This window comes from Sciurus vulgaris, assembly GCF_902686455.1.
Source record: "Sciurus vulgaris genome assembly, chromosome: 7".
Classification (NCBI taxonomy): domain Eukaryota; kingdom Metazoa; phylum Chordata; class Mammalia; order Rodentia; family Sciuridae; genus Sciurus; species Sciurus vulgaris.
Window position 1 is genome coordinate 65,425,768 of NC_136467.1, and position 25,630 is coordinate 65,451,397.

At 34.0% G+C, this 25,630-nt stretch overlaps 1 protein-coding gene across 1 annotated transcript in view; it reads left to right on the forward strand.

The window, feature by feature from the left end:
* FBXL4 (F-box and leucine rich repeat protein 4) overlaps positions 1–14,538 on the forward strand; it is a 75,462-nt gene extending 60,924 nt beyond the window's left edge. The window contains exons 7-9 of the mRNA XM_079148659.1: positions 6,811–6,882; positions 10,394–10,706; positions 13,992–14,538. Of these exons, the coding sequence (XP_079004785.1) occupies positions 6,811–6,882; positions 10,394–10,706; positions 13,992–14,155 (549 nt within the window). The 3' untranslated portion in view covers positions 14,156–14,538. The remainder of the gene's footprint in view (positions 1–6,810; positions 6,883–10,393; positions 10,707–13,991) is intronic.
* Positions 14,539–25,630: the final 11,092 nt, after the last annotated feature.

Genomic DNA, 25,630 nt, shown 5'->3' on the forward strand with positions numbered 1-25,630 from the left:
TACATTAATGAGTGGGTGTGTCCTTGTTGCAATAAAACTTTATTTACAAAAACAGCAGTAGATTGGATTTGGCCATGGGCAGCATTTTGCTAACTCCTGCTCTAAACTGTTGAGTCTGTGATTTCTATGAAATAAAGCCATTTTATATTTGGAAATAAAGTATAAGTTTCTTGATAGTTTCTCCTCTTTGCTTTGAAGTTAACAGCAATATTTTGATTCTGAATACTAACAATATACAGAAAGAATATTCTAAAGATATTCTAGAAGGAATTGCTAACTGGATTTAAAAAAGATATGCAAACTGTTTCCATAGATGTGTTCTCTCAGCACATCTGAGTACTCCCTTAGTCTCTAGCTTTTCATTGATGAGCTCTGTGGGAGAAAGCCACAAAACTGGTAATTTGTACTTGCTCACTTCAGTGGTACCTGTAGACCCTTTTATCTTCATTCAACTCCTTGTTATGTTCCTCACAGCATCTGTTCTTTGGTCATCATCCCTGTATCCCCATGTAAGTCTCACCATTTGATCTCACATCTCTTATTCAACAAAGATGAGTGATGTCATTCAACATGAATCTTCTTTTGTTCTATAGTCCTTTTCAAGGTGAGAATAAAAATTTATAGTTCCCTCTAAGATTAAATGATTTCTAATTCCCAGTTTAATGTGTAGACTGGTTAAGTTGTTGTGACATATTTGCCAGAATAATTATAGTCAACCATTCCACAATATGTTTTCTAGGTATATATGAATAGTCCCTTAGTTCAAAAGGGAGTTAGAAGGATATTCTATGTTAGGTCTTAAAGTTAACAGTGTCTTAAAGTTACCAGTCTTTAAGATAAGTAAGACAGTAAATAATAGATAGTCCTCTAAGGAACATCCCAGGCAGGTTAATAATGGTATTCTTGATAATAAATATTTATTGTCTTACTCTTCTTTTTAATTAGAAGGACTGATTCACCAGGGAATTCATCTACAACTCTAACAAGAGAATCTTGTTATCTAGCCTGGAGATGGATAATCAGAGCCAGGTAGCAGGCTCTCTCCAGGCTACTTTAGGGATCTGGATGAAAGTCTTAGGAAAGGAGTGGTTTTGGTATAGGCAAATATACCAAAGAGTACATAACGATTTGGCATTGACCATGCCTCAGGGTCAGAACTAAGCTAAACCTATTCTATTTCTGCAGTATTCCTAGTTCCTGTGCAGATCACTACACCTTCAGTAGAATTCTTGGTTCAGAAGGGAGCAATCTATAAGATCCTTAGACAGGAAGGAATAAAATATCTGGGGTTGGAGGGTGAAGGTTGAAAGAAATAAAAGCATCTTTTTAAAAAGAAATAAAAATTATGAAGCACAAATAAACTAAACAAGAACAAGTAGTTGTGAAAAAGGACTGATTAGAAACCTAGGAAATAAATTGTATTCATTGAAATTTTAATTCAATAGATGAGATAAATTCTAAATTGAACACAGAGATTTTCTAAATTAGAAAGAAGTTTGAGGACTGTACTTAAGTTTGTAAAAGCTGTGAATGTCAGGCACTGCTATAGTGTTAGACACTGCTAAGATTTTTGTATTTGTAAAATTCCAGTTAATTCTCAAAACAACCCTATTCATTCATTTAATAAATATATTATACTTATTATGTTCCAGTCACTAAATTATTTATCTCTTGTTATATGTCAGTTATTCTGAAACTTAGTGGTTTAAAACAACCTGTATTTACTATCTCACCCAGAATCCTGGAGTGTTTTATTAACTGTGTAGTGTTACTCTAAGGAGACCATAGAAAGGCCTCTAAGGAGGCTACAGCCAAATTGTTACCTGGGGCTCCAGTCATTCCAAAGCTTAACTATGGCTAGAGGATCAGCTCTCAAACTCACTCTCATGCCTATTGGCAGGGCTGTTCTTTAGCTCTTGGCCAGAGGCCTCTATTTCTCTCCACATGAGAATCTCCATAGATTGCCTTGAGTGTTCTCATGACATGGAAGCTGACTTCCACAAGTGATTAATGGAGGAAGAAGGAAAGCTAAAACAGGAACCATAGCCTTTTTATAACTGGATTAGTTAGGGTTCTCTAGAGAAACAAAACTAATAGGAAACATATTAAGAGGTTTATTACAAGGAACTGTCTCATGTGATTATGGGGCTGGCATGCCTCAAGGTCTCCAGGCTGAGTTGGCAACCTGGAGACCCAGGAAAGCTAATAGTATAGCTCTACCCTGAAAGCCAACAGGAGTCCCAGGAAAAGATGATGTTCTGTTTATATCCAAAGTCAAGACAAAGCCAGTGTTTCTCAGGTGGGAGAAATTTCCCCTTATTTTGTTAAAACAAAAGGAAGGGCAATCTGTTTTACTTAGTCGGCTGATTTAAATGTTAATCTCACCCAAAGCACACCCTCATATAAACACCCTTATTAATATTTGACCAAATGTTTGCAAACCCAGTGGCCCAGTCAGAATGATAAATAAAATTATTCACAATAACCTAATATCAAAAGTGGCATGTTCACATCTGCTGTACACAGATGGTTAAAAGTAAGTCACTAAGTCTAACACACACTCTCACGGGGAAAGAAATTAAGCTCTGCCTCTGAAAGGAGGAAGTCTGGAATAATACGGACTTTTTTTCAAGCCACTGTAAGCACTGTAACTTGGGAAATTCCAATGTTCATTGAATAGAAGTTCTAGAAGAAAAAAAATGGAAGGAATGGTAGAAAAGTAATGTCAGAAGAGAGAATTGGTAAGAATCTTCATTTTTCATGAAGAACAATATGAATCTTCAAATCAGATGAACTCAGAATATCAAATAAAATAAATGAAAATAAATCTTGAGAGTTTATCTGGAGGTTCTAGCAGGGGACCTCAGCTATTTATATACCCTTGACCAAAATAATGGTCCTCCTGTATTGGGGAAGGTCATCCTCTTTGAGTGCACAGCTTTAGGAGGGACACACATGGAGTGGTGAGGGAGGAAGGGGACACCCCTCTAGCCAGCCACATAAGCTGAATCAACCCGAGCAGTCAGTGGAGTAAGAGATGTCTCAGCCAAATCATCCTCACAACCAAAAATAAACCTTTATAGACATATGGTGACTAAATTGTGATCCTTAAAAATAAAGGGTCAAGAGCTACTAGAGGAAAAAAAAAAAAAACTGTCCACAAAAGACAATTAGACTGAAAGTAGGCTTCTTATCAAATAATGGTGGCTAATAGTTAATGGAGTAATATTTTCCAAGTAGTGAAAGAAGGTAACAGTTATCTTTAAGTTTTAAACTTGACTAAACTTATAGTTAAAATTGAGAATAAATAACATGGAAGTTTTTTAGCTTTATGACTCAAATTTCTTATCTATAAATGGTAATAAGATTATAGTTCATAAGTTATTATCTGTTCTATTCACTGATATATTCCAAGTGCCTACATAGTAGGCATTCATAACTATTTGTTAAATGAATAAATGGGGTTGTTATGAGGATTAATTAAAAAATTTAAAGCAATGCCTGATTTGTCAATATGTACTCAGTAAATAAGATTTTACTACCTGTTCACTAAAGAACTGTTAAAAGTATTTCTCAACAAAAAGAAAAATTCAGTGAGGAGGTATCAGACGTAATAAATAATTATAAAAAGTAGATGCCAGTAAGTTAATTAATGGTCATGGGGAGAAAAAAGAAAGAAAAGTAATCTTTTTGTATTATTTTGAAAAAGCTAAAACCAAAATTTAGAAGGTGATTCTGAAATCAATGGGAAAGAACAAAGGGCCAAGAAAAGCTGAGAGAGTGTTGAGGAATGAAGGATGTTTACCCTACTAGATTTTAAGATTTATTACAAACTATAATGATTGTTAAGAGTTGGGAAAGGCAAATATACCAGTAAAACAAAGTGATCCAAAAGTAAACACACACGTATACAGAAATGCAACATTTGACAGAAAGCATCACAAATTAGTGAATAAGGAAGACTTTAATAGATTGAACTAGATAAGGGTGAGAATGAAATATCCTCCTGTGTATAAAAATTGTTCATTAAGAACTTAATGGCAAAATACTTGAGCTTTTATTTAAAATAAAAAGAAGGATATTTTGTCTTGAGTAAAGGACTGTTTAAAGACAACAGAATGCAAGCATAAAGGGAAAAAAGATTAATGTGACTATATTAAATTTTTTAAAATGCACATCTCAAAAGAGCCTATATTCAAAGTGAAAAGCCAAGTCTCAGATTTAGAGAAGGTATTTGTAATGAATATAACTAACACAGATTGGTGTCCAGTATACATAAAGAATTCCTGCAAGTTGAGAAGGAAAAAAACAGCCAAACAGGAAAAGCAATAAACAATACGATTAAGCAATTTACAGAATAGGAAATATGAGCAGCCAATAAACATATGGAAAGACCCCCATCCTCACTGGTGATCATACTTCTTCAAATTATACCATTCCATATTCATCAGAGGGACAATTGTTACAAAGAATGAAAAGACAGTTACACTGACAAAGATGTAATAACCTAATATACTGCTTATGTAAAAATAACATTCAGTAGAGCTATTTTGAAAAATATGAAGTCAGAGCATACTAAAACATAGAAATTGTAACTCTGAGGTGTGCTGTAGAGAAATATTCTCCTATATGCACAAGAAAGTACATTTCAGAATGTTTATTATAACACTTTTGTAATAGTGAAAATTGTAAACAAGTACTCATCAAATGAGAGTATATATTGTAATATATTTGTATAATGGAATATTATACAACAGTTAAAATAAGTGAACTAGAACTATATGAGGCAGCGTGGACAAGTACCTCACAAAACAAATGAGGAAGTTGAGAAGTACACATATATACCATGTAGAATAATATTAAATACTGCTAATGGATATATAGTGTGAAGTAAAATTTATATCACCTTTGTGTGTGTGTGTTTTGTATCTCCAACACAAGTGGTCTACCACTGAGTTTTTAAAATTTTATTTTAAGGCCACATTGCCCACGCTGGCCTCAAATTTGCTATCTTCCTGCCTCGGCTCCCCAGTGTCTGGAATCACAGGTGTGGGACACAGTGCCCAGCTTCAGGCATGTTTTTAAACACCAAGTCATTATAAAGTACTTATTAGGAACTATATGGATGGTTAGAGGGATTCAAAAATAGAGATGTTAATAAAGAAGGAAAATGTTAGTTGATAAATCTGAGTATTGACTACATGGGTATTATATTGGACCCTATACTTGTCATGTACTTGAGATTCTTCATAATAAATCATTTTAAAATAAATCACAAAACATGTTTCATGAACTATTTGTAGACCTACACATGTGTATGTGTTTGTATATATTTTTAATTTAAAATGTATTACCCACAGGGTATGTGGAATACTTTTTAGAAATTCTAATATATTCTGGATCTTGCTCATGGGAAAGTCTTATAAAACAACTTCCTTATAAGACTTTGGTACTGTAATAAAAACAAACCTAATGCTATGTCCCCATCTGGTAGTATGTCAGAATGGCTTAAGTATTATGAAGAACCTTAAAGTTAATTTGTCTTCATATACTCTTTCTGATGTTAACATTCTAAGAGCTACATAGGATTGTCTTGTAAATGTTATTGTGAAACAAGTATAAAATCAATGTAAACTTTTTTTTTTTGCTTAAATTTAAAGAAATGCTCAAGAGAAAAGTAATTAGACCTAAGTCTTATATTCCTCTAGGGCTTATTATAACTCTTACTGTATTATTTTTGCTTTAAATAAATTTATTCTTATGTAAAATACTTTCTTAATTTTTTTTCTCAGTGAAAATATTATCTGAAATTTGACCAAATGTTTTGTGTTGTCACTGACACATTCTTCACCCCTCCCTCAATGTGTTCAGTAACTGAACACATATAAGTGGGTTGTACAGTAGCTTAATTTTGTTAGATATAATTTAGTTCAGAGATTTAGAAAATGATTTTGCTGTGTAAGTTTGAATAGTTTTCTTCTAAACATACAAACGGAAGGCTAGAAATTTGGATATTTTACATTGCTTTATTTCTTTTTACAGATTTTCCTTGTAGGTGTGTCAAAATATAATCAGGACTTTAAAAATATTTTTAGACTGCTATGATTATGTAGCAGTCTAGCATGTCTTTGGGTTTCTTTAGTGGTGAGACCGTTTTCATTGGACAGGATAGATGGGCTTAAATGGCAAGAACATGACTAGAAAGTGCATGTTAGATATATTTCAGTCAGCATATTGCTACTGACAGGTGCTCAATGGTTGTTGGTATCCTTGTCAGCAGAGAATCCTTTGACATTAAAGTCACCAGCTTAGTCCTGATTTGGGGTGACTCTATTGGCAGTTCCATCAAACTGCAACTGATGAGTGAATGTCAGAACTGCTGCTGTTTTTCAGGAGTGTCACTAGGCCCCTTTGGTACATGCATGTGCACTCTCTTCCTGCGCTCTCGCTCACTCGCTCTCTCTTTGGAGGGAGGGGTGGTTTAATTTTCTTATAACCAGGCTTTCAAATTGCTTACCTCTGGGAAATAAACTGAGAGGTTACAGGGAATATAGTATCTTTGGGGCATGCAAAACCATATACAACGTGACAACTTACATGGAGCCTAGTAATGATTACCTTGACTCCAAGCCAATCAATGGTGAGTGCACCTGGGGACTCATTAAATGGCATTTGTGGAATCTGTAACCTAGGTTTTGAGCTGTATTTCAGGAAAAGCAGTGACAGCTTTTAATGTCTAATTGACCTCTTCTCTTTGTTTCACTTTCATTCACTTTCCATATTTGCCTGTGATGTGGTCCCCAATGGCAGCAAACAGCACTTCTCAGCATTTTGAACTTCTGTTCAGAGCTTCAGCACCTCAGTTTGGGCAGTTGTGTAATGGCAAGTATTTGAAAATTCTTTATATTCAATTTCTTTTTCTCTTTTTCTTCCCATGATTGAATTTTATCCTGATTTGCCACACCCCACACTTATCCACAGTTTCTGATTTATGGTTAACTGTTTTGTACCCTACTTTCAAACATTTTTCTTCAATTGGAGAGGATGTCTTTGAAACACTGACATTTGTCAACAAGAGCAAGGAAAGTACAGGGAGTAAAAAAAAGTTCAGTTCTACCCCAGCCAGCTATTATCTCAACAAGCCATCTACCTCTCTGGGTTTCTTTACAAAATAAAATGTCAGTCATACCCACATGTTAATAGTTTGGTAATTTTTCACAAAATTAATTTTGGTTTTGTAAATTCTTGGAATATTTCTTGGAAATACTGATAATAGGCTTTTTTTATAGTTTTTTTAAACTGTCCTACTGTGCAAAATAAAAAGATCAACACCCTATGTTAGAACTCAGTTGTTTTTGAAATTTTACTCTTCTGTGAAAGCCAGAATCCTAGGGACTGTTAAATTAGAAAATCTCTAAAGTCCTTCAAGATTTAAAATTATGGTTTCACATGCCCCTGCAAGAGGTTGTGAAAAAAATTAAATTTTTCATCTCAACTACTTAATTATGTGGCTTACAGATAACACTGAAACTTAAGGGATAATCAAATTCTTGGGCTATGTGTGTGTGTGCACATACATACTCACCAGAAGTGAACTTCGTGTGGAGCAACCCATTTCTCTTCACTTTCTTCGATATTTTCAACCACAGAAGATTTAAGAGATCACCAGACCTGTCCATTTTCCTATCCACTGAACAGACATGAATAAATAGTTTGGTTACAATGGTCCAGAGAAGTTCTGGTATCCTAGACTTGGAATCAATAGATAGCATCTCTGACCTAAAAGGCATCCCATTTGAGCATCTTTTGGAGCTTAGCAATGGCTTCAGAGATCTCTTAGGATTTGGCAATGTAGGCTAGACAGATGTCTCTTATAGTAACATATTTATCTCCATTGGTTTTTATCCCAGTGGTCTTTAATTCCTGGCAGTCTGGTATTGTTAAACTACAAGCACAATCTCAGTCCATTCTAGTCTTTTGAAATAACCTTGGGAACCACAAGTTTTTCCTTACTTCAAGTCAAATTCTTACCTTTGTAAGCCATTTCATAGCTTTCTTTGGATCCCTGTAGTGAGTTTTCTAGATGAACCCAGTGATAGTTGATGGCAGTTTCTGTGACAACAAACCAGCCACTTGGATCTTTGAATATTACTAGCCTGCTCTTGTTAGATTGGTTAAAAACAGACAAAAAAACCTGTTTTAAAGAGGTTGCCTATTCTGCTTGTTATTTACCTCCTCTTAGACTGGAGTAATATTCCCTAGAAAAGCAAGCCTCTAGCCACAGACACTTTAAGAGTTGGAAACAAGTTCTTGACAGAGAAATTAAAAAATAATGCTAATAATGCTAATACTGCTGTTAACATCATGATTAGGGCCTTAATGAGTGTCATAGAAATACTGTTTTTATTTCACAGAAGGTTCAGGGTTCACCAGGACAGGGACATGTACAGCTCTTGGTTGATAGTTTAATATCATGCTTATCTCAGTTTCTTTCCTATCAAGTTAGTCAAAAATAAGGATGTTTCACTGGATATTTTATTTTTTACTCTCCAAATGGTAGCAATTTATAGATTTGTGTTATTTATGAACCTGTTACCCTCACAAGTAGAACACTGTATTGACTTTGCCCAGTACTTATGGTTTATTATTTGTCTTCTCTGAACATTTTCGTAATGGCGTACTTTTTCCATATTGAATATAATGTAGTTACAAAATAAGTTGTGCCACTTTTTTCTGAAACTAATCTTTGTGCTTCAGGTGCCAGTTTGACAGATTTGCAATGACAAGAACTTCTGAAGAGTAATATCTCACCAATAACAAATCTAGATATTTTAGCCACTGCCATAAATATTTTTGGTAGGACTCTGAAATTTTTAATTTTTCCTCTCATTAAGAAAGAGATTTTTTAAAATTTGTATTGGAATAAGTGATCATCTCTTCAGTTTAAAGTTTTATTATCCATGGGAATGGAAAACGATGAACAAATAGATAACAAAGCCCAAAAGTATTCAGAAGTTCGTTTAACCATTATTTCCAGCTCTCTCTCTACCAAATCTTTTAGCCAAATTTGTAAGCAAGTGTATTGGTTATAATTAGGTTCAACTACCAGTGATAGAAAAACTCCAGATGACTACGTTTAAAGTTTAAACAAGAGAGTCATTTCTTTTTCATGTAATGAAGTGCTGGAAGTAAGCAATCCATGCTCTTCTCCTTAGACTCCCAAGAGGTCCTGACCTCTAGATCACTACTCTGCAGTCTCTCTAGGTCATATGTTTGATCTCTTGGTTTACAGTGAAACTTCAGCCATCACATCTCTAGGTCAGGCAACAGGAATGGTAAAAAGGCATAATACCTTCCTTTGAGGACCCTTTCCAGAAGTTGCCTTTGAGGATTCTTTCCTATTATCCAGAACTTAATTATATAACATACTTTGCAGCTTGAAAATATAGTTTTTATTCTGGGCAGCCTGAATTAATTTTGCCCATTTATTTGTCTCTGTCTTTCCAAAAAATGTGAACCAAAAAATTTTTTTTGTTTACTTTTGTTCTTGCTATCTAGAGTGGTGCTAGCACCTAATGGTAGCATAAATATTTATTGAAAGTAGAATAAACAAGTGAACAAAAGAAATAATCATTGTAAATCTTTACTACTTTGTTTCTTTTTTGTCTTCTGGTGATAACTTTGATACCTGATCATAACAAAATCAAATGAATCTCTTAAAATAATCTACTTAAAGAAACATTAAAGCATATAAAGCCCAAGAACTGAAATGTTAAATCTTTAATCAATAGATGCTTATCCTCTAATAATGAAATAAGTATTGTATACCTTCAGTAACTGGCAGTAATTAAGGTTATCATCTAAGTTATTTTTGTGTTGTATGTTTAGTCTGTAAAAGCCTCACTTAACCCAAAGCTACTGTCCTCATAAGTTCTGTCAACATTTCCACACAATTTTAGAACCTGCCAAGGTGCACACCTTCATCAAAGAGATATTATATACTACCTAAGTATGTTAATATATGTAAAATAAAAGATACTAGGCCCAGTGAACAGGTAACAGCCTCAAAGTCAAAATAGTAGGCATAAAAGAATAACACATAATCTTCAAATTCTCCATGAGAGACTAAAGACTCAAGATTGCTTTGGGATTTAATTCATTAATGTCCTCTATCAATTCTGTTAAATGGAGTTTCAAGTAAGTGATTACTTTTGCTGTTTCACGAAACAGTGGCAGATCTGTAAGATGAATGGATAAATCTATACTAACAAGGATATGGGTATATTTACATGGAAGCAAACAATAAGAGATGATTAAGAATATTTTAACAAGCTCTAAATAGTTTGCATTTCTGAGCACAACATATAAAAGTTTGGAACTCTTTGATTTCCAGATTGAAGAATATGATGTGATAGCTAGCATGATAGGAGCCAAATGTAAAAAGCTCCGGACCCTGGATCTATGGAGATGTAAGAATATTACTGAGAATGGAATAGCGGAACTGGCTTCTGGATGTCCACTTCTGGAGGAACTTGACCTTGGCTGGTGTCCCACTCTGCAGAGCAGTACCGGGTGCTTTGCCAGATTGGCACGCCAGCTCCCAAACTTGCAAAAACTCTTTCTTACAGCTAATAGGTCTGTGTGTGACACAGATATAGAAGAACTGGCGTGTAACTGTATCAAATTACGGCAACTGGATATATTAGGTAAGGATACAATATATGTTTCTTTGCAAGGAAACCAAAGAGAAACTTACAAAATTTTTCCTGAGAAGACTGTGTGGTTTGATAAAAATACAAAATAGATAAATTGATATAAGGCATATTTATATATGTACTTAAGTAAAACAGTAAGGTCGGTAACAACTTTATAGTTAAACCTGTCAAAAGTTCTAAATAACTATTCATTTTTGGTCTAGTTAGAAGACTGAGAATTTATATGAGCTGTGTTCTCCATTTTTGTTGAGGAGAAAAGAAGAAATGAATCCATTTGTATAATGAATTTAAGTTAGATTTTGTTTTAAAGTTTATTAATGTTAAACTGTTAATAAAGGAGTGTTGTGAAGTCTCCATCCCTGATAATTTCAGTTTTTAGAAATAGATCTACCCTGAGGCAGATCTGTTGAAAATTCTTTCCAGTTCTGGGCTTCTTTGTGTCTTTACTGCATTCATCAACAAGGAGCCCTTTGAGATCTCATTACTTATTTCTTATTTTAGCCAAAGGTGTCACTGTACTGTAGTTGTCATTGCCCACACAACAGTACTTTGTGATCTCATATAGCACTCAAACTGTTTTCAGGCAGTCTATTACTACTAATAGGTTAGTTCATCAAGTATGTGTATATCCCTTCCTCTTTATTAAATATTCAACAAAAGGAAAACTCGAAGATTTTCAGCATCTGTGTTTTTTAGTTTCTGTTAAAATTTCTCCGCTTTTAGGTTTATGATACATTTGTAGATGCTGCTTATTCAAGCAGCCTGTTACTTATTCAAGCTACTTTTGGGCCTCTCATGTGCATACTTTGGATTAAATACTTCATCTGTGTGATATTTTATTTGATCTTCATAGCTCAGGGAGTTTATATCATTGTCTTCATAGATGAGGGTACTGGCACCCTGCAGTTAAGTGGCAGAGCAAGGATTCAAATGTAATATTTTTGGCTCCAGAGTCAATACCTCCTTTTTTTTTTTTTTTTTTTTTTTGCAACACCATACCCCCTCTATGGTTATTTCTTTTCCATTCTACCCTTCTTTCCTCTTGAATTGTCCTAGGCCATTTATGAGAGAAATATTTCAAAAAGTTCAGGAAAAAGTCATGAATTCACAAGAACAAGGAAAGACAGCCAGAGCCTTTTTAAATGGATGTAGATAGTGCTGTTGCTGATTAAAATCTATTTTATAATGCTTTCCTCCAAAAAAAAATCATATACGCTAGACATGAGCAATAGCCAGTGTCTGAATAGATGCTACAGAGTCATGAAGGTGTCAGGAACACTGATTCTAAGCAATGCTCAAATGTGATGTGCAGTGGGGTTGGTTGTCAGGTGATCTAAATTTGACCTATTAATTGTCTGAATGAGGGAGTATAACTCAGAACATCTGACTGCAAATATATGACTAACTTTATAGAGAAGTAAAAGAAAAATAAATATAATGACAATTTTAACTTTCATAAGCATAAGAGGAAGTATCATAATTATGGTATCACAAATATTAATGGAAGACAACTATCATGCAAATATGTTTAAATGTCTTATTTCAAACATAAGGAACACAGTGAGCAATATTTACCAATTGTTAATAATTACAGATGCATTACTACATGCTATATACTGTTCTGAGCATATATTAATTGATTTAATCCTCAGAGATTACGAGTTATGTGAGATAACTATTATTAGCCACAGAAAGAGGAAGCAGGCTCAAACAGATGAACTGATTTGCTCATGGCCTCTTGGCTAGCTGGTGCAATCCAGAGTCTATTCTCTATTTTGGAAGCATAGGACAGGGGACTCTAGTTAAATTTTAAATTTGACTTCCTTCACAGCATTCTCTAAGGCTTTACAGAACTCACGGTTCATCAGGAAACTCAGGTTCTAATGGGCAAGACAAGCAAATAACAATCATAACCCTGGGCTTAAAAAGAATAACAGCTAAAATAGATAAGTGTTTAGGTTAAGGTTGTTACAAAACAGAAAATCAGAAGCCCACTTGGAATAACAAGTATAAGGAAAAGAAAATTTTTATAAAGATAGAGTTGTTTCTCCTAGATCCCATGAGACCTCTCTCCCCTTCCCTCCTTCTTCTCTCCTTTCCTCCTTTTTTTACTTTTCTTTTGTTGCATGCTTCAGTATCTGTTTCCTACCCCACCCTCCACAACTATGTATTCACAGACTTTTATATGTGCTTCTCCCTTGATTTTCCGTGTTGTTTTCTGATCCTCATAGCAACCTATACTTCTCTGGGTGTACATGGCCAAATATAACATTGAAGCCCAGTGTTACCTGTCTTTTGAAATAGGAATCTGTGGACACCAAAGGCTTTGCCTAATCCCAATTCTAAATTCCCAGGGGAATCTGAATTGGTTTACCTTGTGACCAGTCACAGATCATGACAGTATATTTATAGCTCCGGAGCCCACAACAGGGAGGGGAATAGAAAGGAGTTATCAGAGAATGAGACTTAGGTTAACATTTCAGAAATCCTAATGCCCCTCCTGCTAGATCTGTATATGTGATTATTGTGATTGTTTTTCCCCAGAAAAGCTATGGTTAAAGCAAGATATGTTTTATAACCGATCATCTCTTTAAATCAAGTGATATTTGTTATTAAGTGCCTGCCATCTATCAGATGCTTTACATAATTAATTTAGCATCTAACTAAATATCCCATGATTTCTTCAGTTTTAACATGGGCTAAAATAACTCATCACCCATCACCTATCACTCACTGTAAAACTTACCAAACTGTGCTATATTTATTTGCTTTCAACACTGGTCAGTGAGTTCCTGAGGCAGACATGAGTCTTATTTATCTTTGTATTTACAGTACCTAAAACAGTTACTCAATAGTGTTAACAAAGTAGTTGCTCAGTAATTACACTGCACAGAATTAGAGGTTGAATTATTATAGACATTGCTTCCTAATTTGACCTGTGGGTTAAGGAAAATGAGATGTGAAAACCATTTTATACTAGAGTGACAAAGTCTAGATAGTAAAGTTTAGATGAACTGATTAGAAGGGGTTGGAAGCAGGAATAAAGATGACCAGTACTCAGATCTTGGATGCCATATTACCTAGGAACACAACATTTTTGTTTGTTTTTGATTTTTTTTAGTAGAAGTATTTCAGTATGAAGTCTTTTGTTCTAAAAAATGCTTTTAATTTTTAAAAGAACATTTTTAAGTGTATTTGAAATAAAAGGGGACTCAAAATAGGACATTTATAATATTATATTTAAGGTATTTTGTTTGGTTTTGTTTTTTCAAACAGGAACAAGAATGGTAAGTCTGGCATCCTTAAGAAAACTCCTGGAATCTTGTAAAGATCTTTCCCTGCTTGATGTGTCCTTCTGTTCACAGATTGATAACAGAGCTGTATTAGAACTGAGTGCAAACTTTCCAAAAGTGTTCATAAAAAGAAGCTTTACTCAGTGACTTAATACATGTTCTGTCATTATAATCAATATGCTTTTGCAGGGTTTTATTTGGGGGTGGTTTTGTTGTGTCTTTAGTTTTATAATGATGAGAATTAAGACATTTGTGAATTTTAAAGAAAAATATGAAATTTCCCATTGAATCAAGTAAAAATGTGAAGAAATGTTCTCACGAAATATTGTAAGCCATTTTCATCAAGAATATGTGAATCACATATTATTTTTACTTTGTGTTAAAGTGAAATTATGCTTTAATCAATAATTATGTTCATAAAAGAATAATATGGAAACATTTTAACTTATTTTTAAAGGGATACTTTAAACATTAAAGTATCATGATATTTATGCAAAAAATAAAGTTGTTTTTTCTCACACTTTCCTGTAAGGATTTTTCATTAAAGCTTTATGACTCAGCAAATATTTTATCTGGTATATTCAAAATTGTCCGAGCTAGTTGGGGAAAGAAACATGTTTTTCTACCTAAGATTTTTCTTTTAAACTGTTCAACTGGAAAATTAGTAGTTTTTTTTCACTTCTGATACATTTATGTTTCATTACTAGATATTGCCAATATAAAAATCTAGGCATAATCAAGAATAAGAGGTAAACTACTAATTGAAATAACTTTCCAACTGTTAAACAGATGCCTTAAAAATTTGCCAGAGGGAAAGGTTTAAGACTTTTGAATTATATGTGGATTTTATTTACATTTAAAAAGCATATATGTGGATTTTGTTTATTTTTTTCCTGACCCTGATACATTCAGTGATTAGAATTCAGCTACAGTTAAGGGGTGGCAAAAGGAAAGGTCAAAAAAAAGCAAACATTATTTGTTAAATAGCGAATTGATTTTATATTGCTATTAACAAAGTAGAAAATATTTTGTGGCATGAAAAGGCAAGGCTGTTTTGAATAAGAAAGTAAAACTGTGTAGTATACCAAACATTATTTTCCACTAAAGGCAAAACGTTCTGCAATGATCCTGTAGAATGTGCTGAACAATTTTTAACAAGTTAAATTTAAGATACAGTTTCTCATTTGCATGTGTTCAGTAAGTACATAAGGCTGCCTAATAGTTAGTATGTTGGACACATAGATGTAGAACATTTTTATCATTGCAGAAAAAAAAATTTTGGACAGCGGTTCTCTAAAATTTCTTGTTATAAGAGCTATTGATTTAAGAAAAAAGCACATTAGCTATTAATATGTATCTTTAAGCAATTTCTGAGGGTCCTGTCAATAATATATTTTTCCCTCAAAGTTCTTAAGCTAGTAAATTTATACATATGGCAAATAGTAGGCATTCAGTATGAACGAATAAGAATGTTATTTACATATGCTATTAACTTCTAAAATGTCAAATTTTAAAAATGTAAATTTTATAATTTAATAGTACTATTTAATCTTTTGTAGATTATAAAGAATATAATATTATGAAATATAAAATATTTAAAAAGTAATACAAGTTGGTGGTACATGCCTGTAATCCCAGCAACTCAGGAGACTGAGGCAGAAGGATCGTAAGTTCAAACCTAGGGTCAGCAACTTATCAAGGCCCAAAGCAACTCAGTGAGACTCTATCTCTAATAAAATATTTATAAGGCCTGGGGAATGTGGCTTGGTGGTTAAGCGCCCCTGGGTTCAATCCCTGGTACAAAAAGAAAAATAATATAATCTCTTCTACATTAAAAAAGTATATATATGAGAATTGCCATCCTGGTCATATCCATAGTATGCCCCACTCAGTCTTCTATTTGAGGGAAGAAGTTAGGAGCATTTGGAAAAGGGCTTGGTTATCCTTATCTTCATACACTGCAATTTTCTTTTCATCCATGAAGGTATGTAAACATTTCAAATATCTTATTCGAAGGTGAGGAGATGTATAATTTGATTATCAACTGTTTGAAGTCTACCATTATCTTAAGCTGGAAGCTCACAGTAGTTAAATGTTTTGTGTCAGGTTCTGATTCCAGTGATTTGCATTTACTAATTCACTTTAATCCTCACAGCAACTTTAAAAAATAGATGCCATTACTTATTCCTAAGGAAACTGAAGCAAAGGACTTTGCTCATGATCAAGCTGTGGGTGACAGAGCCAGCATGCAAAACCAGGTCATTTGGATTTGGAGGTGTTGCATTTAACCTATGCTTTTAAGCATCTAGGATGGCATCTGGTTCTAGAACAAAGGTAGAGAATCCTTTTTCTGTAAAGACTAGATAGTAAATATGAGGCTGTGACCAAGAGGTAAAGTTGAGATTATTGTGTAGCTACATAAACAAATAGAAAGAAAACAAGTTTCTACAAAATTTTTGATGAAATTGAAGACATAATGATTAAGAACATTTTTTTTTCTTTCCTTTTTTAAAAATACAGCTCTGCTGATGAGAAGAATTAAATAATTTTGGGAGTAACCTTTCACTTAACTGGAATTCAAAGTTAGTATTTCCTGTCATCAAAATGATGGGGACTGCATTGTAGATCAGTGGTGTATGCATGAGACTGTAGGTTCAGTCCTAACACTGAAAAGTGCTAATGCTAATCTGAAAGATCTTAACATATTTCATTTGTAAAATGTTTTCTTAAAAGTAGGTGTTGTCTAATACTTAATCCATGAGAATATGATTTTTGTTGAGCATATCCATCACTTGGAAGGAAGACATTGATAGAATTAGGTTTTTTTTTTATCCTGAAATTTTTCTTTTAGCATGTTATTACATTGTAGATTAATCACTTCCAATTGAAGATTAAGTAGAAACTCCTCTTTGACACAGTTAAATAGATTTTGAAAAATGGAGGATTCATTTGCACTTGGCTTGCATCAAGCCCCCCAAAACACTCCTGGAATTCTAGTTTGAATTACAAAGTTGTGGAGTGGAGCTCTTGCTGCCTGTTTGCTTTTCGATGGCACAGGAAATTATAAAGCAGCTTGATCTTACTTGTGATTTGAATGTTGTCATCAAAATAATGTAAGGGTATTTCACATTTAAACACTGGTTTTGCCTTGTAATTTTTGGTTGAATTCATTACAAAACACTATCAAGTCTGCAGCAAAATCCAAATTCCAAAACCATTTACTATGAAATTTATTCCTACATTCATGATTGTGGGCATTTCTTGTACAGAAAAATTTCAATATCAGCCCTGAGCTCAGAAACTCATCATAAACCTCATACTACCATTAAGCCAGTTAACTGCTGTGTGGGAGAGCAAAGCAGGATATTCTGTTTCTATATGTGACTAAAGATAAAACTGTGGATGCTTAAATCTTTGAGAGTAAACGATGTTCCCTGTTGACACTACTAGTTCAGTAATACAAGATTGAGTAAAATATATTCCACGTAATACCTCCTAGTGAATAGGTTTTACTATTAACCACAGGTTTTAAACACCTTACATTTTCATAGACTTTGCTTTGTAAGTTTAACCAGCTAAGTCTTTTCTTAAAAATATTTTTAGCTGTAGATGAACACAATAACTTTAATTTGTTTATTTTTTGTGTGGTGCTGAGGATCAAATGCAGTGCCTCACACATGCAAGGCAAGTGCTCCATCACTGAGCCACAACCCCAGCCCCAGCTAAGTCTTTTTTTGTACCACACATATTTTTACTGCTACCAGTTGTGACACATCTTAGCAGATTCTACTTCAGGTTGTATGTAATTTGTTTTCTTCTTAGAAAATAATCTTGCATGTAATTGTTTCACACAGACAATTTATAGGACCAACTCTTCAGTTCCTTTATCCTTATCATGGATTCATCAAATAAACAATAACTAGTGTGTATCAGTAGCCAAAGAAGACCACTCATGTTCATTTGTCTTACTATTTTATTTTTCCGTTTACTGTAGCTGTTGTTCCCAGGGTTCTCAATTCTTCACCTGTTCTTGCCAAAAATCTAATTTAATAGTCTTGGGCATATTTACTTTTTTTTCTTCAACTGATACTATCAAACAAATTTAATTAACTGAGCATCAGTAAATGACTTTCCTTTCTAGGTACCAATTCAGTCCTTTACTTCAGTTGCAGCTTTATTTTTATAAATTTATTCTGCTGTGATAAGTTATCTTGTTTTAAATTTTCTAATTTTTCTGACCACTACATTCATATGAATTAAGGATTTTGTAATGAGTGTTTAGCCTGGTAATTCTAACATATTCTTTTAAAACAACTATTCTATCATTGCATGTTAAATATCATGCATTGCCATCTAATTTTTAACAAAATAATCCTCACTGTACTATGCCTTAAAAATATTACCACTTAAAGTTTACTTTTCTCTTGCTTTGACATTATAGGTAGACACTGATAATAAAGTATGTTTTTGTGCATGTAAACAAACTCGATTATCTCATTGCCTCACTTTCAAAACTGATTGTTTCAGGATACTGCCTGAATACAATGGGAGGTTTGGGTGTGTGTGTACACAATATGTGTGGTATTCAAAATGCTGGTGATCACCATTACACTTTTTCGTGTGTTTGGTAGCAGCAGTGCAGAATACTGAGAGTACCATATGAGTCCCAACTCTATGTGGTGTGAAAATAATCAGAGACAATTCATAAATCAATAAATGTGGCCAAGTTCCAATAAAAATCTATTTGTGGACAATGAAAGTTAAACTCTGCATAGTTTTTGTGTGTTACAAAATATTTTTTTTAACCATTAAAAAACACCTTTAAAGAGGCAGGCTGATTTGGTTTGTGGACCCAATTTCTAACCCCTGTGCTATAATACGATTTAGTCAATTAGTATAATCAATTGTCTATTTCTAATTTCATAAACCATATTCAAACCTATTCTCAGCTGTATTTCTCATTTTACTATTTAGATTTTAAAACAATAATATTTTGTCTTGTTTACCATAACAAGAATTTATATAGACTCTATACATCAAAATATGAAGCCAAATAACTTGTTAGCTTTTACAGCTGTCTGAAATTTTTGTATAATTATTAGTATTTTGCTAAGGTAAATTATTTTCCCAGAGGCTAGTGGCAGAAAAAGATATGTCCCTTATATGTTTAAGAGCATAACCTAATGATACTCTTATATTAATTTCTCTGAAATAAGATCTTAAAAATATACAATATAGACAAAATCTTTCCTTTCCTGTGGAGTGCTTAGTTTTGAGCCAAAATATAGAAAATCTGATTGTAAAAGGTTTTTTGTGTGTGTGTGTGTTTCCTCTAAATTAACTAAAACCAAAGCTCACATTTGTAAGTGTAGTAATACTAGGCAAAAAGAGTCAATAAAAATTATATTTGGCTACCAGGTATATTAATTTTGAATATTGTTTTTCATTTTTTACTTAAAGTTATTGAAGGATTCCTAAAACTAACAGACTAATTTTTATTTGCAAAACCATTTATTACACATATATCAGTGTTACATTAGTTTTCTCCTCACTTAGCCCAATTGATATTGGTATGTCTGAACTTTCCTTTTGCACCACCTGAAAATCTTTCAGTGAATCTTAACTGACAGTCTTCACTTTATTTGCATATTGACAATATACTATTAGAATACTAGGCTGCAAGATTAACCACAACTATTAGAATAGGGGGTTTTGAAATTAGCTAACATTCTGTTAAGGCTCTGTTTATTTTAATCATAGATTATGGTTTATTGTGTATTTTTACAAATATTGATAGAGACAAGAGTTTTTTGGTACAACAAGAAGTATACTCACTATGTCTAAGTGAAATTTTGGTTTAAATTTTTGAACATACAGATACTATTAGTGGTTTATTTGCATTTTGAAAGGGAAGGGGTGCTTCTGTCAAAATTGCTATTTTCAGTGGGAAATGTTTAATTCATGAATTTTACAAAGTAATGTAAATGAATAAAGACAACTATAAAAATTTTAAGGAAAAATATAAAATTAACACAGTCATATGATCTCACACATTGCAAAGAATACACCAAAGATACCATCTTTCACTGTAACAAAGATCTCTACAGACAACTGATTAAGATGTTTTAGATTTTGTTTGCATAAAAAGTTGAAAGTCTAATGATTTCTGGTATTACTATTTTTCTGTACTTTAAAATAATAAACTTGAGTATCTCATTAGCTCACTTTCAAAACTGATAATTTTAGAACACTGTCTTAATATAATGGAAGGTTTGGGTCCATATGTTTTTAACACAGATCCTATAGATTAGACAGGATAAGCCTAGAAGATAAGCTATCATCTATGTGCAAAACTCTACCAGTCCATCCATACACTATGAAAGGACATCAGAAGATGTCATTTTAAATTCTAAAATTACCTGAGTCTGCAATTTAAATGGAGTTTACACTGTTACTCTTTTCTTCTTAGTAATTTTCCCTAATTAAAATGTATTTATTCAGAAATTTGTTTGATTTGTTACTTAAAACAAGCCAAAGTTTGACATGGTGGTTTCCTTTTTTACTTATAAAGTACTTTTGTAGAATGCCCTTTCCCCCATTGCTAATTAGCTCTTAAGTTATTCCACAGTTCTTAGTCATGCCCATATTTCTAGTGAGCTAAGATGAAATGAATAACACAAGGTAAGACATTCACCCATCTATATTATAATCTCAATACTGACCACAAAAATATATTGATAGTTTTGTGCCTGGCACAGATCAGGGTAAGGGTGCCTGAGTACAGAGAATGCACATAAATAACCACCAACAAATTTTAAAGATTGGTGTTTGCCAAGAAAATTCTGTTGTAAAATAGCTTTGGATAGATACAGTAGGTTTAACAAAGTTAGGCAGGCATCTTTACTGCTGGACCTGAGGGCCTCTAAGATACTCTTGGACACCTTGATGCTGGGGTGAGTTAAACGTTTGTCATGTTCACCAGTCTCCTGTGGAATAAATCACCATTTCTTGGAAACTTCTGTTTTTCAGAGCACAGTTTGGAAAACACCACTAAGCAGTATTATATGGTATTAACAAGAAAGGAATTCACTAGGGTAACTTTTAACAAACTTGCTAAAGATTATGCTTGTATTTTATTTCTAATAGAAATATTAAGATTTGAAAGTTGACTAATACTTTGGTCATGTGATTTTTTTGTGTGTGAGGCAGAGGGGTGATACCAGGGATTGAACTCAGGTGCACTGGACCACTGAGCCACATCCCCAAGCCTATTTTGTATTTTATTTAGAGACAGGGTCTCACCAAGTTGCTTAGTGTCTCACTTCTGTTGAGACTGGTTTTGAAATTACAATCCTCCTACCTCAGCCTCCCAAGTCGCTGGGATTACAGGCATGGACCATTGCATGTGATTTAAAACATTTGTTTAATATGTGTTTCATTTTGCTAAAACCTTTTTTTTTTAAAGTGGAAAGTTATAGTTCTGTGGTGTTTTATAGGGGATATTTGTAAGTTGTTGCTAAGATTACAACCAAAGCCAAGAATTATTAAACCTAATACCATTCTTTCTTGAGATGTTTTAGCTGACAGATAACTCAGTGAAGAATTGATATAGTTGAAGCCCTGATCACTTTTAATCATGTTTAGAAGTCCTAAAAGCAGTGCCCAAAATAAATATTCCTAAGTCTTCATAATCAGACATATTTGAAAAATTGAAAGACCTAAATGTGTGTAGCTAGCATATATTGACCTAATTGTCATCAGTGTTTTTGACCATGTGTGATTACACAGAAAAAAAGGAATGCTATTGGAATGTTAGAGGACTGGTCTGCCTCTGTCTGTCACAGTGTCTTCTTCTTTACAGTTTATGTGCACTCCTTGCCAGAATTAAGGGAATTATCTCCTACTCTGGGTACATCAGTTTTACCAGGGTCTAGAGTACAGGAGGAAGGGCTCCTGGAACATCATCAGGCTGTGTTCCTTGGTGCTTTCAGTTCTGCCATACTTCTAGTAGCTGCTAGCTTTATTCTAACTTTGTAGCCTTAAATCTCCCCTCATAAAACTAACTGGACTGTTTTTAAAGTATTTCAAGCATTAAAATACCAAATGTTAAAAAAGGTGGATTTTTTTTAAACCTGGTACAGTGGTACAGTGATAAATATTTAACCAACTTTGTAGGAGGAAAAAGCCCTGATTTGTATTGCTTTCCAGTTTTTACTGTGTAAATACTCCCACCATAACTGATTTCAAGCTGTCAATGTGAAGTCATTTAATGCCGAGTTGGGATGAGATTCACACACTTTGCTGTTTTGAGTTGGTGTGAACTAGCTTCAGGTCACCACTGCCAGATGAAGTTATTAAACACTGATCTCATAGTTTCTTTAGAAGAAAAAAAGGACATAGGCAGTACTATCAGTAGTCAAGTAGTCCTTTAATATCTATGAAATTCCTCTTTGCAATTAGATACATTGTAAGAATAAAAAGGAATTTTTCTAACATTAAACAATCATAAGTAGGAAATAAGGAGTATTAAGAAAAAAATCTATGAAAAACTTTGTAAGGAAAGGCAAATTATTTTTGCTGATGTAAATCTGACATAAATCATGTAAGTTGATATGGCATTAAATGTGGGCTTATAATTTTTTTCCCTTATATTTCCAGGGACTTTGAAAATTATATCCCTACATAAACTGTGACATTTCCTTCCTGCACATTGGTGAAATTTTACATTATGAAATTGTGAAACAAATTAATTACAACTATTTTTCAAACACAAATGACCATAACTCAAATATGCACCTATCATATACCAGGTTTAAGACTACATAAAAACATTCTATCATTAATGTACTTTTAGGAACATTGAGAAGATATTTACCCATTTTTCATAAGAAAAATGCTTGGTCTGGGAACCTCAAAATACTTACTTTGGACATCTTTTTACTTAAGGTACCAGCTTTTCTCAGGCTACAGTGAATTCAGTGATGCTTACCAATGCAATTTTCTCATGCGGTTTGTTGACTCCTGTGAGTTGGTTGCTGTGGCTGCACTGCAGTGTGTGGCTTAGGTTCAGCTTCACCCCAGCCAGTACCTAGTCTGGACATGAAGACTCTATCTTGGCCTATGCCCTTCTGTGGCAGAGGCACTGAAGCAAGAGAACTGGCAGCAATGTGAAAGCCTCCAAGTGGATACAGTGCTCAAGTCCACTCACATTCGGTTGGCCAAATATTACATGGTCAAGTCATTGATAGCAAAGCTACTCTTCCTGTCATTGTAAATGACAGCCAAAGGTTTTGGGAACCTATAATTCTGGTCAATAACACTTCAAGTACAACAATCTTCTACAAATATTTGAATTCACTATAAGTAGCCAAAATATGTCAAAATAATGTGAAAGGAAATATCTTAATTTTTAAAAGAGAAATATATGCTGACTATATGGGTTTAAGTTCAGAATTTCTAGAAAGATCTTCATTCTTTGAATTTTGGGGGAAAAGATTCTCCCAAATATCAATATCACCTAATTCTGTAGGAAATAAGCTAAAGTAGTTCTAGTCCCTGGGTCATTGATGGTACAGCAATGGAAGTGATAGAAGGAAAACAAAAGTCATGAGGGATGGGCAGTCTGAACTGTACTACTTTTTGGCTGTTATTTAACTTTGAGTTTCAATTTCCTCAGAAGTTGTTCTGCAATCTTTCTGAGGCCATTCTTACTATATAGCTATCATTCTAATGCTGTTTTAGTCACTTAATTGACAAAGCATATCCTCCAATTTTTATTATAGTTTAATCACTGTTTTTCTTAGAATTATAGTAGAGTAATGGAACTTTAGTTTTCCTTTATTAATATCCCATCTTATTTTTAAGAGATTTGAGATGAAGTAGTAGTGTATGATACTTCTTTATTTTTAATCTTAATATTCAACCTAGTAAGGCTTTAAACATTCAAAATTATTAAAATGCTCTTTTGTTACTCTGAAGTTTGCTTACATCATTATATGTAAGGATAACCTGGGATTTTTTTAAAATGTAAATTTCTAGTCTCCACACCCTTGTATAGTCTAATAGTAGATAGAACTCTCAGAACTACATTTTAAACAAATACCCAAGCTGTCCAAAGTAGTCTAAGCAGTACAAACCCTATACATTATTGGGGTAACAATGAAAAAAATGCTGGGATGCTACATATGTTTATTTGGGCTTTATATTTGTCTTCATGAATTAATTTTTATCACCACATTTAATGTACCAGACCTCCATAATTGATGACATTTTGATTATATATGATATGGTTAGGTTAAGTGTCCGCCAAAGGACCATACATTTTAGGGTTGGTCCTCAGGGTTGCACTATTTGGAGGTAATGAATTTAAAGAATTGGGGTTTTGCTGGGTGCAGTAGTACATACCTCTAATTGCAGCTACTTGGGAGGCTGAGACAGGAGGGCTGCAAATTTAAGGTCAGCCTGGCAGTTTTTTAGACACTGTCTCAAAATAAGATTTTCAAAAGGACTGGGGATGTATCTCAGTGCAAGAGTGCTCCTGGATTCAATCCCCAATACCTACCAACCCCCACAAATGGGGGCTTAGTAGGAAGCCTCAAGATCATTGGGCACAATGCCCTTCAAAAATACTGTGGGACTCCCACCCTTTTCTTCTTCCGGTCTTGCTTCCTGGTTATGAGGTAAGTGTTTTTGCTCCTTCTCCCACTATGATGTTCTGTCTCACCACAGGCTTAAAGCTATGGTGCCAATCAGTCATAGACTGGAACCTCCAAAAGAGAATGAGAGAAAAATAAAAATTTTCTCTTAATCTCAGGTATTGTGTCATAGTGATGGAAAGCTGATTAACACAAATATAAAATTCAGAAATGTGGGAACCAAATTAGCTTGTTACTTTGAAGTGAAAAAGCTTTGATTAGTATTAGCATCCTCCCAATTCTCTTTAAATTTTGCCTATGCTGAAAGGCCCATATTGACCAAAATGAAATGGCATATTCCCTTCTGTTGGGACTAATGACATGTTAACTAACTCAGGCTGACTCCTTACTCCCTGGCAAGTGAGCAAGATCAAGGCTCAAAGGTGGTTTCAAAGGTTAATGACGATAAGTCGGGCCACCATTAGGGATTGGTTAACAACAGTTCCGTGAACGTGATCCGCTCGTGCTTGCCATATAGTCCTATGGGACTCTCACCTGCATGAATCCTCCGTGCCTTGCTGACCTTTAACCTGATTGGTTCCTGCCTAGCCCCCACCCTACATAAAAGCTGTGTGATTTCCTCAATAAACAGTTCCTGTTGTGACTGGTCTCCCTGAAGCGTCTGATTATTCTCCGCCGGGAGGGCTGGGAGCGGGGGTCAGACGGCCCTACCTATCCCCGTCTGACCTTGTTGGGGAGTGTCCCCTTCCCTTGTCACTGGTCGAGAAGAGCAAGGGGGCTTAAGACCCCGACACCCCTCCCCTCATTAATCACTATCCCTTGTAACCTGCCATTTTTTAGAGTATTTATGACTATTTGATATACTGTATATTCATTTGTATCTACTGCTCTATAATTTTAAACTGTATAAGCACAAAGACTTTATTTTATACATTATTGCCAAGGCTTAGAATAGTACCTGGCACAT